The following is a 20,065-nucleotide window of genomic DNA, read 5'->3' as shown; positions in this document are numbered from 1 at the left end:
TCTCTTGTTAAAAGGTTATGTTTCCTCTCTCTCGCTCCTTCTCTTTTCGTTTCTTTAATCAAATTCACCGTCTGTTGCTTCCTAAGGGTATGTAATAGTACTGTCCTGCACACATTTTGATCTGTGTGTGTTTTGTGTGTGTGGTGGGGTGTGTGTGTGTGTGTGTGTGTGTGTGTGTGTGTGTGTGTGTGTGTGTGTGTGTGTGTGTGTGTGTGTGTGTGTGTGTGTGTGTTGGCAGGGTATGGTTTATTATTTCAGCTTGTTGGGTCAGAGCTCATGTCTCCAGAGAGCTAAGGGGAACACTCCATAGTCGTACTCATTCATCACACACACACACACACACACACACACACACACACACACACACACACACACACACACACACACACACACACACACACACACACACACACACACACACACAAATACACATGCACACACACACACACACACACACATAAATACACATTCACACGCATACACACACTCAGTGGGTGTACCTAATGAGTTTCTTCTGTCTTCTAGCATCTGAGAGAAACAGCTCTTCACTTGGCTGTGAGACTGGAGGAGAGGAGCTCTCTATCCCTGGTGGACTTCCTCATACAGAACAGGTGTGAGCGCCTGACCTCTCAATAACGCCTGACCTCTCAATAACACCTGACCTCTCAATAACACCAGACCCCTCAATAACACCAGACCCCTCAATAACACCAGACCCCTCAATAACACCAGACCCCTCAATAACACCAGACCCCTCAATAACACCAGACCCCTCAATAACACCAGACCCCTCAATAACACCCTCCTTAGTGGGCCCTATGCAGACCTGAGATAAGTAGACTTAACCCCTTATCCCCAGTCTGAATCGGGCCCAAAGTGCATTGGAGGAGAGGATCCAAGGTCCCTTACTCAGACCTCCTCCAACCAATGGCTTTGAAAGGAGTTTAGGGAACAAGGAAAGGAGGAGGCAAGTATTTGACGGCTAGTAACGTCTTCAGACACGGCCCAGGGGGTGTGTTCTCGGTGAGGCAAAAACGTTTAGAATGGTACAGATAGAAATACGTGATCACGTTTCACACTCCTGAACACACCCCAGCACTCCTTCCTCCTGAATACACCCCAACACTCCTTCCTCCTGAACACACCCCAGCACTCCTTCCTCCTGAACACACCCCAACACTCCTTCCTCCTGAACACACCCCAGCACTCCTTCCTCCTGAACACACCCCAGCACTCCTTCCTCCTGAACACACCCCAACACTCCTTCCTCCTGAACACACCCCAACACTCCTTCCTCCTGAACACACCCCAACACTCCTTCCTCCTGAACACACCCCAGCACTCCTTCCTCCTGAACACACCCCAGCACTCCTTCCTCCTGAACACACCCCAACACTCCTTCCTCCTGAACACACCCCAACACTCCTTCCTCCTGAACACACCCCAACACTCCTTCCTCCTGAACACACCCCAGCACTCCTTCCTCCTGAACACACCCCAGCACTCCTTCCTCCTGAACACACCCCAGCACTCCTTCCTCCTGAACACACCCCAGCACTCCTTCCTCCTGAATACACCCCAGCACTCCTTCCTCCTGAACACACCCCAGCACTCCTTCCTCCTGAACACACCCCAGCACTCCTTCCTCCTGAACACACCCCAGCACTCCTTCCTCCTGAACACACCCCAACACTCCTTCCTCCTGAACACACCCCAGCACTCCTTCCTCCTGAACACACCCCAGCACTCCTTCCTCTAGCCTTACACTGTCTGGGTCCCAAATGGCTCCCTATTCCCTATATAGTGTGCTACTCTTGACCAGGGCCTATAGTAGTGTACTATGTACAGTCGTGGCCAAAGGTTTTGAGAATGACACAAATATTAATTTTCACAAAGTTTGCTGCTTCAGTGTCTTTAGATATTTTTGTCAGATGTTACTATGGAATACTGAAGTATAATTACAAGCATTTCATAACATTTACATTTAAGTCATTTAGCAGACGCTCTTATCCAGAGCGACTTACAAATTGGAAAGTTCATACATATTCATCCTGGTCCCCCCGTGGGAATTGAACCCACAACCCTGGCGTTGCAAGCGCCATGCTCTACCAACTGAGCCACACGGGATCATAAGTGTCAAAGGCTTTTATTGACAATTACATGAAGTTGATGCAAAGAGTCAATATTTGCAGTGTTGACCCTTCTTTTTCAAGACCTCTGCAATCCACCCTGGCATGCTGCCAATTAACTTCTGGGCCACATCCTGACTGATGGCAGCCCAATCTTGCATAATCAATGCTTGGAGTTTGACAGAATTTGTGGGTTTTTGTTTGTCCACCCACCTCTTGAGGATCGACCACAAGTTCTTAATGGGATTAAGGTCTGGGGAGTTTCCTGGCCATGGACCCAAAATATCAATGTTTTGTTCCCCGAGCCACTTAGTTATCACTTTTGCCTTATAGCAAGGGCCTCCGTCATGCTGGAAAAGGCATTGTTCGTCACCAAACTGTTCCTGGATGGTTGGGAGAAGTTGTTCTCGGAGGATGTGTTGGTACCATTCTTTATTCATGGCTGTGTTCTTAGGCAAAATTGTGAGTGAGCCCACTCCCTTGGCTGAGAAGCAACCCCACACATGAATGGTCTCAGGATGCTTTACTGTTGGCATGACACAGGACTGATGGTAGCGCTCACCTTGTCTTCTCCGGACAAGATTTTTTCCGGAAGCCCCAAACAATCGGAAAGGGGATTCATCAGAGAAAATGACTTTACCCCAGTCCTCAGCAGTCCAATCCCTGTACCTTTTGCAGAATATCAGTCTGTCCCTGATGTTTTTCCTGGAGAGAAGTGGCTTCTTTGCTGCCCTTCTTGACACCAGGCCATCCTCCAAAAGTCTTCGCCTCACTGTGCGTGCAGATGCACTCACACCTGCCTGCTGCCATTCCTGAGCAAGCTCTGTACTGGTGGTGCCCCGATCCTGCAGCTGAATTTCAATTCATCTGATCACTCTTCATAACATTCTGGAGTATATGCAAATTGCCATCATACAAACTGAGGTAGCAGACTTTGTGAAAACTAATATTTGTGTCATTCTCAAAACTTTTGGCCACGACTGTACAACGTAGGGAATAGGGTGCCATTTTGGGACACATTCTCTGTCACCAGCACTGACCTTTAGTACTGTCTTAGCTACACCAGCCCCCGGAGACATACATGTACATCACATTGACTCCAACTGTCTGTCGCCACTTAACAGTGTCTGTCTGGAGAAGAGGACTCTAGAGGGGAACACTGCTCTACATTACAGCGCTCAGCACCACAAAACAGAGTGCCTCAAACTGCTGCTCAAAGGAAAGGCTGTCCTCCACACAGGTACATGGTACACACCTACACACACACCTACAGTATATACACACCTATACACACACAACTACAGTATATACACACCTACAGTATATACACACCTACAGTATATATACACCTACAGTATATATACAGTACACCTACAGTATATACACACCTACAGTATATACACACCTACAGTATATACACACCTACAGTATATACACACCTACAGTATATATACACCTACAGTATATATACAGTACACCTACAGTATATACACACCTACAGTATGTGCACACCTACAGTATATATACACCTACAGTATATATACACCTATACACACACCTACAGTATATATACACAACTACAGTATATATATACCTACAGTATGTACACACCTACAGTATATATACACAACTACAGTATATACACACCTACAGTATATATATATACCTACAGTATGTACACACCTACAGTATATATACACCTACAGTATATACACACCTACAGTATATATACACCTACAGTATGTACACACCTACAGTATATATACACCTACAGTATGTGCACACCTACAGTATGTACACACCTACAGTATATACACACCTACAGTATATATACACCTACAGTATGTACACACCTACAGTATATATACACCTACAGTATGTACACACCTACAGTATATATACACCTACAGTATGTGCACACCTACAGTATGTACACACCTACAGTATATACACACCTACAGTATATATACACCTACAGTATATATACACCTATACACACACCTACAGTATATATACACAACTACAGTATGTACACACCTACAGTATATATACACAACTACAGTATGTACACACCTACAGTATATATACACCTACAGTATGTGCACACCTACAGTATGTACACACCTACAGTATGTACACACCTACAGTATATATACACCTACAGTATATATACACCTACAGTATGTGCACACCTACAGTATATATACACACCTACAGTATATACACACCTACAGTATATATACACCTACAGTATGTATACACCTATACACACACCTACAGTATATACACACCTACAGTATATACACACCTACAGTATATATATACCTACAGTATGTACACACCTACAGTATATATACACCTACAGTATGTATACACCTATACACACACCTACAGTATATACACACCTACAGTATCGACACACATACAGTATATATACACAACTACAGTATATACACACCTACAGTATATATACACCTACAGTATGTATACACCTATACACACACCTACAGTATATACACACCTACAGTATCGACACACATACAGTATATATACACAACTACAGTATATACACACCTACAGTATATATACACCTACAGTATGTATACACCTACAGTATATATACACCTACAGTATCGACACACATACAGTATATATACACAACTACAGTATATACACACCTACAGTATATATACACCTACAGTATGTATACACCTATACACACACCTACAGTATATACACACCTACAGTATCGACACACATACAGTATATATACACAACTACAGTATATACACACCTACAGTATATATACACCTACAGTATGTATACACCTACAGTATCGACACACATACAGTATATATACACAACTACAGTATATACACACCTACAGTATATATACACCTACAGTATGTATACACCTATACACACACCTACAGTATATACACACCTACAGTATCGACACACATACAGTATATATACACAACTACAGTATATACACACCTACAGTATATATACACCTACAGTATGTATACACCTACAGTATATACACACCTACAGTATCGACACACATACAGTATATATACACAACTACAGTATATACACACCTACAGTATATATACACCTACAGTATGTATACACCTATACACACACCTACAGTATATACACACCTACAGTATCGACACACATACAGTATATATACACAACTACAGTATATATATACCTACAGTATGTACACACCTACAGTATATATACAGTATGTACACACAGTGCCTTTAGTGCTTGTAAGCTGGGTTCAATAGGGATCCCACAGTTAGAGACTTAACCGGTCTCTCTCTCTCTCTCGTCATCCAGTGAACTCATCCGGAGAGACGGCTCTGGACATCGCCAGGAGACTGCAGCACTCCCAGTGTGTGGAACTGGTAAGACATGACTGACTGGGTTTAGGTTGTTTTCAACATCTTGGTACTTAAGCAGAAACGAGCATAAAATGCGATATCTTACAATATAAAACACAACGAAGAAGATATGATTAGCCGAATTAGTTAATCGTCGTCATAAACAACAAATTGGCGAAACACTAAATCAATAAATATAAGTATCAATGTCTTTACTGATAGTCATCTGCGTAGTTTGAGAGCTCTTGCCAAGAAAGGGACTGACTGACCCTGACTTTACAGTCAACTCTCAGTGCAAATACAGTCTTTATGTTCCTTCTGGCTCCCTGTTTTCCCCTGCTAAACCTGCTTTGACCCCGTTCAATTTCCTGTCTTCCTATCCTTTATGGAACAATAGATAACATGCTCACTGTCTCTGATTATGGTGAGGTGCTGAATTGTCATAGTAAAGTCCGTAATGAAAGAAAGTGTTCATTTCCTTCTGGTTGTGTTTTACTGGAAAACCATATCCATTATTTCCTGTTAAAACAGTGATAAGTCAAGTAACCTAAGTTGTTGTTTCAATACTGTTTCGTGACAGACTGTTAAAGGGCAACTCCGCCACTTTTCAACCTCATATTCACCATCTCCAGCACCATACCAGTGTCTACATATTCACCTGCTCCAGCACCATACCAGTGTCTACATATTCACCTGCTCCAGCACCATACCAGTGTCTACATATTCACCTGCTCCAGCACCATACCAGTGTCTACATATTCACCTGCTCCAGCACCATACCAGTGTCTACATATTCACCATCTCCAGCACCATACCAGTGTCTACATATTCACCTGCTCCAGCACCATACCAGTGTCTACATATTCACCATCTCCAGCACCATACCAGTGTCTACATATCCACCATCTCCAGCACCATACCAGTGTCTACATATTCACCATCTCCAGCACCATACCAGTGTCTACATATCCACCATCTCCAGCACCATACCGGTGTCTACATATTCACCATCTCCAGCACCATACCAGTGTCTACATATCCACCATCTCCAGCACCATACCAGTGTCTACATATTCACCATCTCCAGCACCATACCGGTGTCTACATATTCACCATCTCCAGCACCATACCAGTGTCTACATATTCACCATCTCCAGCACCATACCGGTGTCTACATATTCACCATCTCCAGCACCATACCGGTGTCTACATATTCACCATCTCCAGCACCATACCGGTGTCTACATATCCACCATCTCCAGCACCATACCAGTGTCTACATATTCACCATCTCCAGCACCATACCGGTGTCTACATATCCACCATCTCCAGCACCATACCAGTGTCTACATATTCACCATCTCCAGCACCATACCAGTGTCTACATATGTGAAAACAGCGTGTTTCTATGATCTGTGGTAAAGAAAAATAATGAATAAAGTAAAATAAATAAATAAATGCTTCTGTGACATCACAGGGTAAGATTTAAAGTAAGAAAACAGTGATTTTCAAAACCTGCAGTGAGTTTCTAGACAGAGGGGTATTTTCAAACGTTTTAACTTTAGATGATGTCATCGGGTAGACCTTTTTAACTTTATTTTTTTTTCTTCTACAAAACGTAGAAAAGCGCCGTTTTCACATATGTAGACACTGGCATTGTGCTGGAGATAATGACAATGAGGTTGAAAAGTGGTGGAATTGCACTTTAACATAAATGTTAGCATAATTAAGTCACTGGCCAGCACATGTAAGATTTGGTTCTGGTTTCTAGCACTAAAGTTTCAGTGGTTTTAACAGTTGTCCCAAGGCTTGAATATACTATTTTATTTTCTGGGTGATACTTGAGTGTTTAAAGGTACTGATAGGAGCAATGACTTGACTAGCTATGCTATGTTTGTAATCTGAGCAAAATATGGATTTGTAGCTGACCTGTGTGTGTTTTTGTTCCTGTGTGTGTGTGTGTTTTTGTTCCTGTGTGTGTGTGTGTGTGTGTGTGTGTGTGTGTGTGTGTGTGTGTGTGTGTGTGTGTGTGTGTGTGTGTGTGTGTGTGTGTGTGTGTGTGTGTGTGTGTGTGTGTGTGTGTGTGTTTTAGCTAGAGCTGGCCCAGAGTGGGAAGTTCAACAGTCAGATCCATGTGGAGTACGTGTGGGAGACACAGAGCCAGGACCTGTATGACAGCGAAGATGACCTGGATGAGAGGGTAAACACCCACAGGAACACACACACACACTGAATACGACCTGGATGAGAGGGTAAACACCCACAGGAACACACACACACACACACACTGAATACGACCTGGATGAGAGGGTAAACACCCACAGGAACACACACACACACACACACACACTGAATACGACCTGGATGAGAGGGTAAACACACACAGGAACAAACAGACACACACACACCGAATACGACCTGGATGAGAGGGTTAACACACACAGACACACCGAATACGACCTGGATGAGAGGGTTAACACACACAGACACACCGAATACGACCTGGATGAGAGGGTTAACACACACAGACACACCAAATACGACCTGGATGAGAGGGTTAACACACACAGACACACCAAATACGACCTGGATGAGAGGGTAAACACACACACTAACCACTGTACAACCAGTACACCAGTCCTCCAGGACCCCAACAGAACATTTATATTGTATCCCTGTACAAACTCACCTGATTCAATTCACCAACTAATCAAGCCCTCATTGAGTTGAACCAGGTGTCTGGGGTTACAAAAGAAATGTGTAATGTTGAGGTTACAAGTTGAACCAGGTGTCTGGGTTTACAAGTTGAACCAGGTGTCTGGGGTTACAAAAGAAATGTGTAATGTTGAGGTTACAAGTTGAACCAGGTGTCTGGGTTTACAAGTTGAACCAGGTGTCTGGGGTTACAAGTTGAACCAGGTGTCTGGGGTTACAAGTTGAACCAGGTGTCTGGGGTTACAAGTTGAACCTGTTGTCTGGTGTTACAAGTTGAGCCAGGTGTACTGTTGGGGTTACAAGTTGAACCAGGTGTCTGGGGTTACAAGTTGACCCAGGTGTACTGTTGGGGTTACAAGTTGACCCAGGTGTACTGTTGAGGTTACAAGTTGAACCAGGTGTACTGTTGAGGTTACAAGTTGAACCAGGTGTACTGTTGAGGTTACAAGTTGAACCAGGTGTAATGTTGAGGTTACAAGTTGAACCAGGTGTCTGGGGTTACAAGTTGAACCAGGTGTCTGGGGTTACAAGTTGAACCAGGTGTCTGGGGTTACAAGTTGAACCAGGTGTACTGTTGGGGTTACAAGTTGAACCAGGTGTCTGGTGTTACAAGTTGAACCAGGTGTACTGTTGGGGTTACAAGTTGAACCAGGTGTCTGGGGTTACAAAAGAAATGTGTAATGTTGAGGTTACAAGTTGAACCAGGTGTCTGGAGTTACAAGTTGAACCAGGTGTACTGTTGAGGTTACAAGTTGAACCAGGTATACTGTTGGGGTTACAAGTTGAACCAGGTATACTGTTGAGGTTACAAGTTGAACCAGGTATACTGTTGAGGTTACAAGTTGAACCAGGTATACTGTTGAGGTTACAAGTTGAACCAGGTATACTGTTGAGGTTACAAGTTGAACCAGGTATACTGTTGAGGTTACAAGTTGAACCAGGTATACTGTTGAGGTTACAAGTTGAACCAGGTATACTGTTGAGGTTACAAGTTGAACCAGGTATACTGTTGAGGTTACAAGTTGAACCAGGTATACTGTTGGGGTTACAAGTTGAACCAGGTGTACTGTTGAGGTTACAAGTTGAACCAGGTGTACTGTTGAGGTTACAAGTTGAACCAGGTATACTGTTGGGGTTACAAGTTGAACCAGGTGTACTGTTGAGGTTACAAGTTGAACCAGGTGTACTGTTGAGGTTACAAGTTGAACCAGGTATACTGTTGAGGTTACAAGTTGAACCAGGTGTCTGGAGTTACAAGTTGAACCAGGTGTACTGTTGAGGTTACAAGTTGAACCAGGTATACTGTTGGGGTTACAAGTTGAACCAGGTGTACTGTTGAGGTTACAAGTTGAACCAGGTATACTGTTGGGGTTACAAGTTGACCCAGGTGTCTGGGGTTACAAGTTGAACCAGGTGTACTGTTGGGGTTACAAGTTGAACCAGGTGTACTGTTGAGGTTACAAGTTGAACCAGGTGTACTGTTGAGGTTACAAGTTGAACCAGGTGTCTGGGGTTACAAGTTGAACCAGGTGTACTGTTGGGGTTACAAGTTGAACCAGGTGTCTGGGGTTACAAGTTGAACCAGGTGTACTGTTGAGGTTAAAAGTTGAACCAGGTGTACTGTTGAGGTTACAAGTTGACCCAGGTGTCTGGGGTTACAAGTTGAACCAGGTGTCTGGTGTTACAAGTTGAGCCAGGTGTACTGTTGGGGTTACAAGTTGAACCAGGTGTCTGGAGTTACAAGTTGAACCAGGTGTACTGTTGAGGTTACAAGTTGAACCAGGTGTACTGTTGAGGTTACAAGTTGAACCAGGTATACTGTTGGGGTTACAAGTTGACCCAGGTGTCTGGGGTTACAAGTTGAACCAGGTGTACTGTTGAGGTTACAAGTTGAACCAGGTGTACTGTTGAGGTTACAAGTTGAACCAGGTGTACTGTTGGGGTTACAAGTTGAACCAGGTGTACTGTTGGGGTTACAAGTTGAACCAGGTGTCTGGGGTTACAAGTTGAACCAGGTGTACTGTTGAGGTTACAAGTTGAACCAGGTATACTGTTGAGGTTACAAGTTGAACCAGGTATACTGTTGAGGTTACAAGTTGAACCAGGTGTCTGGAGTTACAAGTTGAACCAGGTGTACTGTTGAGGTTACAAGTTGAACCAGGTATACTGTTGGGGTTACAAGTTGAACCAGGTGTACTGTTGAGGTTACAAGTTGAACCAGGTATACTGTTGGGGTTACAAGTTGAACCAGGTGTCTGGTGTTACAAGTTGAACCAGGTGTACTGTTGGGGTTACAAGTTGAACCAGGTGTCTGGGGTTACAAAAGAAATGTGTAATGTTGAGGTTACAAGTTGAACCAGGTGTCTGGAGTTACAAGTTGAACCAGGTGTACTGTTGAGGTTACAAGTTGAACCAGGTATACTGTTGGGGTTACAAGTTGAACCAGGTATACTGTTGAGGTTACAAGTTGAACCAGGTATACTGTTGAGGTTACAAGTTGAACCAGGTATACTGTTGAGGTTACAAGTTGAACCAGGTATACTGTTGAGGTTACAAGTTGAACCAGGTATACTGTTGAGGTTACAAGTTGAACCAGGTATACTGTTGAGGTTACAAGTTGAACCAGGTATACTGTTGAGGTTACAAGTTGAACCAGGTATACTGTTGAGGTTACAAGTTGAACCAGGTATACTGTTGGGGTTACAAGTTGAACCAGGTGTACTGTTGAGGTTACAAGTTGAACCAGGTGTACTGTTGAGGTTACAAGTTGAACCAGGTATACTGTTGGGGTTACAAGTTGAACCAGGTGTACTGTTGAGGTTACAAGTTGAACCAGGTGTACTGTTGAGGTTACAAGTTGAACCAGGTATACTGTTGAGGTTACAAGTTGAACCAGGTGTCTGGAGTTACAAGTTGAACCAGGTGTACTGTTGAGGTTACAAGTTGAACCAGGTATACTGTTGGGGTTACAAGTTGAACCAGGTGTACTGTTGAGGTTACAAGTTGAACCAGGTATACTGTTGGGGTTACAAGTTGACCCAGGTGTCTGGGGTTACAAGTTGAACCAGGTGTACTGTTGGGGTTACAAGTTGAACCAGGTGTACTGTTGAGGTTACAAGTTGAACCAGGTGTACTGTTGAGGTTACAAGTTGAACCAGGTGTCTGGGGTTACAAGTTGAACCAGGTGTACTGTTGGGGTTACAAGTTGAACCAGGTGTCTGGGGTTACAAGTTGAACCAGGTGTACTGTTGAGGTTAAAAGTTGAACCAGGTGTACTGTTGAGGTTACAAGTTGACCCAGGTGTCTGGGGTTACAAGTTGAACCAGGTGTCTGGTGTTACAAGTTGAGCCAGGTGTACTGTTGGGGTTACAAGTTGAACCAGGTGTCTGGAGTTACAAGTTGAACCAGGTGTACTGTTGAGGTTACAAGTTGAACCAGGTGTACTGTTGAGGTTACAAGTTGAACCAGGTATACTGTTGGGGTTACAAGTTGACCCAGGTGTCTGGGGTTACAAGTTGAACCAGGTGTACTGTTGAGGTTACAAGTTGAACCAGGTGTACTGTTGAGGTTACAAGTTGAACCAGGTGTACTGTTGGGGTTACAAGTTGAACCAGGTGTACTGTTGGGGTTACAAGTTGAACCAGGTGTCTGGGGTTACAAGTTGAACCAGGTGTACTGTTGAGGTTACAAGTTGAACCAGGTATACTGTTGAGGTTACAAGTTGAACCAGGTATACTGTTGAGGTTACAAGTTGAACCAGGTGTCTGGAGTTACAAGTTGAACCAGGTGTACTGTTGAGGTTACAAGTTGAACCAGGTATACTGTTGGGGTTACAAGTTGAACCAGGTGTACTGTTGAGGTTACAAGTTGAACCAGGTATACTGTTGGGGTTACAAGTTGAACCAGGTGTCTGGTGTTACAAGTTGAACCAGGTGTACTGTTGGGGTTACAAGTTGAACCAGGTGTCTGGGGTTACAAAAGAAATGTGTAATGTTGAGGTTACAAGTTGAACCAGGTGTCTGGAGTTACAAGTTGAACCAGGTGTACTGTTGAGGTTACAAGTTGAACCAGGTATACTGTTGGGGTTACAAGTTGAACCAGGTATACTGTTGAGGTTACAAGTTGAACCAGGTATACTGTTGAGGTTACAAGTTGAACCAGGTATACTGTTGAGGTTACAAGTTGAACCAGGTATACTGTTGAGGTTACAAGTTGAACCAGGTATACTGTTGAGGTTACAAGTTGAACCAGGTATACTGTTGAGGTTACAAGTTGAACCAGGTATACTGTTGGGGTTACAAGTTGACCCAGGTGTCTGGGGTTACAAGTTGAACCAGGTGTACTGTTGAGGTTACAAGTTGAACCAGGTGTACTGTTGAGGTTACAAGTTGAACCAGGTGTCTGGGGTTACAAGTTGAACCAGGTGTACTGTTGGGGTTACAAGTTGAACCAGGTGTCTGGGGTTACAAGTTGAACCAGGTGTACTGTTGAGGTTAAAAGTTGAACCAGGTGTACTGTTGAGGTTACAAGTTGACCCAGGTGTCTGGGGTTACAAGTTGAACCAGGTGTCTGGTGTTACAAGTTGAGCCAGGTGTACTGTTGGGGTTACAAGTTGAACCAGGTGTCTGGAGTTACAAGTTGAACCAGGTGTACTGTTGAGGTTACAAGTTGAACCAGGTGTACTGTTGAGGTTACAAGTTGAACCAGGTATACTGTTGGGGTTACAAGTTGACCCAGGTGTCTGGGGTTACAAGTTGAACCAGGTGTCTGGGGTTACAAGTTGAACCAGGTGTACTGTTGAGGTTACAAGTTGAACCAGGTGTACTGTTGAGGTTACAAGTTGAACCAGGTGTACTGTTGGGGTTACAAGTTGAACCAGGTGTCTGGGGTTACAAGTTGAACCAGGTGTCTGGGGTTACAAGTTGAACCAGGTGTACTGTTGGGGTTACAAGTTGAACCAGGTATACTGTTGGGGTTACAAGTTGAACCAGGTGTACTGTTGGGGTTACAAGTTGAGCCAGGTGTCTGGGGTTACAAGTTGAGCCAGGTGTCTGGGGTTACAAGTTGAACCAGGTGTACTGTTGAGGTTAAAAGTTGAACCAGGTGTACTGTTGAGGTTACAAGTTGAACCAGGTATACTGTTGGGGTTACAAGTTGAACCAGGTGTCTGGGGTTACAAGTTGAACCAGGTGTACTGTTGGGGTTACAAGTTGAACCAGGTGTCTGGGGTTACAAGTTGAGCCAGGTGTCTGGGGTTACAAGTTGAACCAGGTGTACTGTTGAGGTTACAAGTTGAGCCAGGTGTACTGTTGGGGTTACAAGTTGAACCAGGTGTACTGTTGGGGTTACAAGTTGAACCAGGTGTACTGTTGGGGTTACAAGTTGAACCAGGTGTCTGGAGTTACAAGTTGAACCAGGTGTACTGTTGAGGTTACAAGTTGAACCAGGTGTCTGGGGTTACAAGTTGACCCAGGTGTCTGGGGTTACAAGTTGAACCAGGTGTCTGGTGTTACAAGTTGAGCCAGGTGTACTGTTGGGGTTACAAGTTGAACCAGGTGTACTGTTGAGGTTACAAGTTGAACCAGGTGTACTGTTGAGGTTACAAGTTGACCCAGGTGTCTGGGGTTACAAGTTGAACCAGGTGTACTGTTGGGGTTACAAGTTGAACCAGGTGTCTGGGGTTACAAGTTGAACCAGGTGTCTGGGGTTACAAAAGAAATGTGTAATGTTGAGGTTACAAGTTGAACCAGGTGTCTGGAGTTACAAGTTGAACCAGGTGTACTGTTGAGGTTACAAGTTGAACCAGGTGTACTGTTGAGGTTACAAGTTGAACCAGGTATACTGTTGGGGTTACAAGTTGACCCAGGTGTCTGGGGTTACAAGTTGAACCAGGTGTACTGTTGAGGTTACAAGTTGAACCAGGTGTCTGGGGTTACAAGTTGAACCAGGTGTACTGTTGGGGTTACAAGTTGAACCAGGTGTACTGTTGGGGTTACAAGTTGAACCAGGTGTCTGGGGTTACAAGTTGAACCAGGTGTACTGTTGGGGTTACAAGTTGAACCAGGTGTACTGTTGGGGTTACAAGTTGAACCAGGTGTACTGTTGAGGTTACAAGTTGAACCAGGTGTCTGGTGTTACAAGTTGAGCCAGGTGTCTGGGGTTACAAGTTGAACCAGGTGTACTGTTGAGGTTACAAGTTGAACCAGGTGTCTGGGGTTACAAGTTGAACCAGGTGTCTGGTGTTACAAGTTGTGCCAGGTGTACTGTTGGGGTTACAAGTTGAACCAGGTGTCTGGAGTTACAAGTTGAACCAGGTGTACTGTTGAGGTTACAAGTTGAACCAGGTATACTGTTGGGGTTACAAGTTGACCCAGGTGTCTGGGGTTACAAGTTGAACCAGGTGTACTGTTGAGGTTACAAGTTGAACCAGGTGTACTGTTGAGGTTACAAGTTGAGCCAGGTGTCTGGGGTTACAAGTTGAACCAGGTGTACTGTTGGGGTTACAAGTTGAACCAGGTGTACTGTTGGGGTTACAAGTTGAACCAGGTGTCTGGGGTTACAAGTTGAACCAGGTGTACTGTTGGGGTTACAAGTTGAACCAGGTGTACTGTTGGGGTTACAAGTTGAACCAGGTGTACTGTTGAGGTTACAAGTTGAACCAGGTGTCTGGTGTTACAAGTTGAGCCAGGTGTCTGGGGTTACAAGTTGAACCAGGTGTACTGTTGAGGTTAAAAGTTGAACCAGGTGTACTGTTGAGGTTACAAGTTGAACCAGGTGTCTGGGGTTACAAGTTGAACCAGGTGTCTGGTGTTACAAGTTGTGCCAGGTGTACTGTTGGGGTTACAAGTTGAACCAGGTGTCTGGAGTTACAAGTTGAACCAGGTGTACTGTTGAGGTTACAAGTTGAACCAGGTATACTGTTGGGGTTACAAGTTGACCCAGGTGTCTGGGGTTACAAGTTGAACCAGGTGTACTGTTGAGGTTACAAGTTGAACCAGGTGTACTGTTGAGGTTACAAGTTGAGCCAGGTGTCTGGGGTTACAAGTTGAACCAGGTGTCTGGGGTTACAAGTTGAACCAGGTGTCTGGGGTTACACGTTGAACCAGGTGTCTGGGGTTACAAGTTGAACCAGGTGTACTGTTGGGGTTACAAGTTGAACCAGGTGTCTGGGGTTACAAGTTGACCCAGGTGTCTGGGGTTACAAGTTGAACCAGGTGTCTGGGGTTACAAGTTGAACCAGGTGTACTGTTGGGGTTACATAAGAAATGTGTACTGGTTACTGAAGGACTGGATTTGGGAAACACTGCACTAGAGTTTTATTCAGTGTTTACCTCGGTGCAACCACACTTTACCTCTGAGACTCTGCTCATATCCGGGTGTAAGAATGGGGGTAGGGTTGTTAGAATGGTGGTGGGGATGTTAGAATGGGGGTGGGGGTGATAGAATGGGGGTGGGGGTGTTAAAATGTGGGTGGGGGTGTTAGAATGGGGGATGGGGGTGTTAGAGTGGGGGGTGTTAGAATGGGGGTGGGGATGTTAGAATGGGGGTAGGGTTGTTAGAATGGGGGATGTTGAAATGAGGGGGATGTTATAATGGGGGATGGAACAATTATGGGGGTGGTGTTAGAATGGGGGAGGTGTTAGAATGGGTGGATATTAGAATGGGGGATGGAAAATGAGGGGGGGGGGGGGTGTTAGAATGGGGGGTGGGGGTGTTAGAATGGAGGGATGGAAGAATGGGGGATGGATGTAAGCTAGATGGAATTTTCACCATATTGTTTACTCTTATCCAATTATTTCAGAACACAAGGGCCTAGGGTGTAGGGGGTAGGGGTAGAGGTTGTTTTTGATGAAACCCCAGTGTCATGTTTGGCATCATATACTGACCATCTCCCCCTTCCTCTCTACTCTTCAGGTGAACCCCTTACACAGGAACCTACGCTCCCCTCTGCCCTCCAAAGCCTCGCCCTCCCGCTGGAGCTTCGCCAACGCCCCCGTGGCGTGTAAGACCTACGAAAACGTGGACTTCCTTTACCGTAACCCCCCCAATAGTGCTCCATCTGGCGTCCTCTTGCCCCCGCCCCCTCTGCCCGCTAAAGCCATCATGAGAGGTGAACACACGCATTGACATGAACATTATAGCCCAGGTAGTCCCCCTCTGTTTGTCAGTTTTCTTCTGGTTGGTGCTTAAATGAACAAGACCCTGGAAAGCGGTCTAGTATAGTTTATAGTGGGTGTTTGAGTCTCGTAGCTGAGAGAGCTGTCTCTCCTCTCCTTCCATCTCCTCCCATCCCCTCTTCTCCTCTCATCTCCTCTCCTCTCTTCCCATCTCCTCTCCGCTCATCCCATCTCCTCTCCTCCCATCTCCTCTCCGCTCATCTCATCTCCTCATCCCATTTTCTTCTTAACTGTATTTGAGGACCTTCCCTCGCATCTTCCTCACCTTTTGAGGAGGCAAGGATGTGAGGAATCAAGGAAGGACAAATTGTTTTGTATGGCTGTATGTGTCTCTCACTCACCTGATCCTGTCTCCCTCTCTCCGCACCCCCAGGTCGCTCGGACCCCCAGATCTCCTTGTCCACCCAGGAGGGGTTAAGCAACAGGTGCAGCTGCTCCAACCCAGCCCCCCAGTCCAGCCCCCCCTCCCCCATGCTGGAGGGTCAGGGGGGGCGACCACCCAAATCACCCCACGGCCAGGGCATCCTGGTGAGGGGACAGAGACAGACCGCAGCCTGGGAGGGTCAGGCCAATACTGGGTCAGGGTCCTCAGACAGAGACAGCACCAAGTCTAACAGTAGTTCCAGCTCCCCTCAGAACCACATAGGACCTGTCAGGTAATCCTAAAATACTTTCATAACCGACAGAGAAAGTAGGAGATCAGTGTGGTTTTGCAATGTTATGACGGATAGACTCCCTCTATTCCTGCTAGTTAAAATGTTAGACTCCTTCCTGGTCTTCACAGTAAAATGTTTGTATTCATGATTTGATTTCCCTTACTGTTAGAAATGAATAGTCAAACATACATATATGTTTAAATGGAACAACCCTAGAGTTAAGAGAGAGAATTCATCAGTTCTGAAGATGCCTGCCTTCGGGCAGCAGTTTACTGCCAGGTAAAATGACCTCACAGCGCCCGCTGTTGAAGCCTAACAATTCTCTACAAGCTGAGCACATAGCGCATTCTGACAGTAATGACCACCTACTTTGTCACTGTCCCCCAAAAAAACTCCTAGTGAGCAAAATAATGTTTGATAATGAATTATATAAAAAAAATCATTAATGTTACAAAACTTTGCAATTACATGCATACTGGTGAACATTACATGCATACTGGATTACATTACATGCATACTGGATTACATTACATGCATACTGTATTACATTATATGCATACTGGATTACATTACATGCATACTGGATTACATTACATGCATACTGGATTACATTACATGCATACTGGATTACATTACATGCATACTGGATTACATTACATGAAAAGACATGGTAACACTTTATTTGGACAGTCTACAGACTATCAGTAACATTTCAACTAACTATCTACTAACCTTAACTCTTATCTTAACCGTAACATTTTACATTTACATTTTAGTCATTTAGCAGATGCTCTTATCCAGAGCGACTTGCAGTAGTGAGTGCACACATTTTGTCCATCCTGGAATCATTAGCAAACAGTCTGTTAATAGCATTTACAGATGGAAAATCCAAACTATCTAAATCCAGTAGGACCCATGTAGGTACTGTATGTGCCCTATGTATCTGTGAGTAGGTGAAGTCCTTGTGTTTTACCAACCTGTCCTCTCCTCCTCCCCAGCTCAGAGAAAACAACATCGTACCGGCGGACCAGCAGCGGAGGACAAGGGAAGTGTTCTGTAGCCATGACCTCAGCCGTGACCTCAGCTGTGACCTCACCCAGCTGTGTGGCACTGGGCAGCCAGGAGGAGCTGTACTGCAGCGTGGTACCTACTGGTCCCGCCCCCGGCGCCACACCTGCAGCCTCCTCCTCCTCCTCTCCTATCACTGTGCGCCCTCGCAGAAACGCTATGGTAGGACACGCAACATGACCTTACCACTAATACTGGAGCATCATTTCAAACACTGCCAACTTCTGTGACAACAAAACCACTGGTATCTGAGTGAGAATGGCATCTATATATGGTATGCTAGTTAGAGCATGGAATTAAATAAATAATGCCCCCATACGAGAGAAAAAACATATTTAAAATATATTTTTGGGATGCATTTTAGGACACGTGAAATATAAAGAATGTATATATTTTTGTGGGTACTCTGATAGAAATACTCATACATTTTCTTCAGCTGCTACATGTAACCCATTGTCAGTTGGTTGGCATTATTATCCTGCAACATCACTATTCAATGTCAATTTAAGGCACAATAACGCTGTTACATTTAAAAAATGTTTTATCTTCAACCTTTATTTAACTGGGCAAGTCAGTTAAGAACAAATTCTTATTTACAATGACGGCCTACCCCGGCCAAACCCGGATGACGCTGGGCCAATTTCGCACCGCTCTATGGGACTACCAATCACGGCCGGATGTGATACAGCCTGGATTCGAACCAGGGACTATAGTGACGCCTCTTGCACTGAGATGCGGCGCACATTGAATAGTGATGTTGAAGGATAATAAAGCCCAACCAACTGACAATGGGTTACATGTACAGATCAGTTGTCTGTAATACAGTAGCGGGACACTAGTATGTACAAGAGCATGACAGAGCAGCGTGTGTATCCGCCAGGTGTCTCAGAGGAGGCCTACCCAGAAGAGGGTCAAGGCGCTGGTGGACTGCAGAGCCGTCAGCTCGGACCAGCTGGCCTTTTTCAAGGATGAGGTCATCGTGGTCACAGCCACCGAGGACCCCCACTGGTGGGTGAGTAGAACTACACCTCTATCTTTTTACCTCTGTAAATCCGTTGTTACTTTTAATAAGCACAGCTTTAAAACAGAACGTTGAGCTATTTGCTTTTCTGTATTAAGCCAAACATGTTTTAACCTATATATTTTTACAAAAAAAGGCAACTGGAGGGTTTTCCTTCTGCGCAAACACAAAATCCATAGGCAAAGCCCTTTCATTAATGTCCCTTTATATCAAATATATTACCTCTGTATTTTCTATCTAGTCGGTTAGTGATCTTGATTGTTTCTGTACCTCCAGGTCGGCCACATCGAGGGCTATCCATCCAGAAGTGGGACATTCCCTGTGAACTATGTCCATAAACTAGGGGACTGACTAGTCATACACAGGACGCCCTATCCCCTACCCTAGCCTAGCCCCTAGCCTAGCCTCTACCCTAGTCTAGCCTAGCCCCTACCCTCTAGCCTAGCCTAGCCCCTACCCTAGTCTAGCCTAGCCCCTACCCTAGCCTAGCCCCTAGCCTAGCCTAGCCCCTACCCTAGCCCCTACCCTAGCCTAGCCCCTACCCTAGCCTAGCCCCTACCCTAGCCCCTAGCCTAGCCTAGCCCCTACCCTTACTACGTCTCTTACCTGGGACACAAAAAGGCTGGAATGGACTCTCTTGAACGCAACTCATTCAAAGACAACAAAAAAATGCTTGCTCGCTTTCCTGGTCATTTCTTGTGATAGGATATTCTGAACCACTTTGATGTGTTGTGATCTGACGACTAGAGACTCCCATAAACTGTAATTGTATATACAGACAGTGCACTTAAGGAAGTCGCCATAAAGAAAGAAGGGATGAAAGAGATCATATTACATGAAGGAATGCCATCCTCACAACCCGACAGAAGAGAGCGACAGAAAACGCCTCCCTCGGCAATTTGACCTC

General features: G+C 44.9%; 1 protein-coding gene across 2 annotated transcripts in view; it reads left to right on the top strand.

The window, feature by feature from the left end:
* LOC120060163 (arf-GAP with SH3 domain, ANK repeat and PH domain-containing protein 3-like) overlaps positions 1–19,619 on the top strand; it is a 69,333-nt gene extending 49,714 nt beyond the window's left edge. For both annotated transcript variants that reach the window (XM_039009285.1, XM_039009284.1), the window contains exons 18-26: positions 526–611; positions 3,254–3,369; positions 5,478–5,545; positions 7,614–7,721; positions 16,151–16,346; positions 16,787–17,069; positions 18,068–18,299; positions 19,018–19,149; positions 19,435–19,619. In XM_039009285.1, the coding sequence (XP_038865213.1) occupies positions 526–611; positions 3,254–3,369; positions 5,478–5,545; positions 7,614–7,721; positions 16,151–16,346; positions 16,787–17,069; positions 18,068–18,299; positions 19,018–19,149; positions 19,435–19,509 (1,296 nt within the window). In that variant the 3' untranslated portion in view covers positions 19,510–19,619. The remainder of the gene's footprint in view (positions 1–525; positions 612–3,253; positions 3,370–5,477; positions 5,546–7,613; positions 7,722–16,150; positions 16,347–16,786; positions 17,070–18,067; positions 18,300–19,017; positions 19,150–19,434) is intronic.
* Positions 19,620–20,065: the final 446 nt, after the last annotated feature.

Source organism: Salvelinus namaycush, chromosome 15, assembly GCF_016432855.1.
Source record: "Salvelinus namaycush isolate Seneca chromosome 15, SaNama_1.0, whole genome shotgun sequence".
In the NCBI taxonomy this organism is placed as follows: Eukaryota; Metazoa; Chordata; class Actinopteri; order Salmoniformes; family Salmonidae; genus Salvelinus; species Salvelinus namaycush.
The sequence above is the reverse complement of the archived record's forward strand: the minus strand, read 5'-3'. Positions and strand labels throughout refer to the sequence as shown.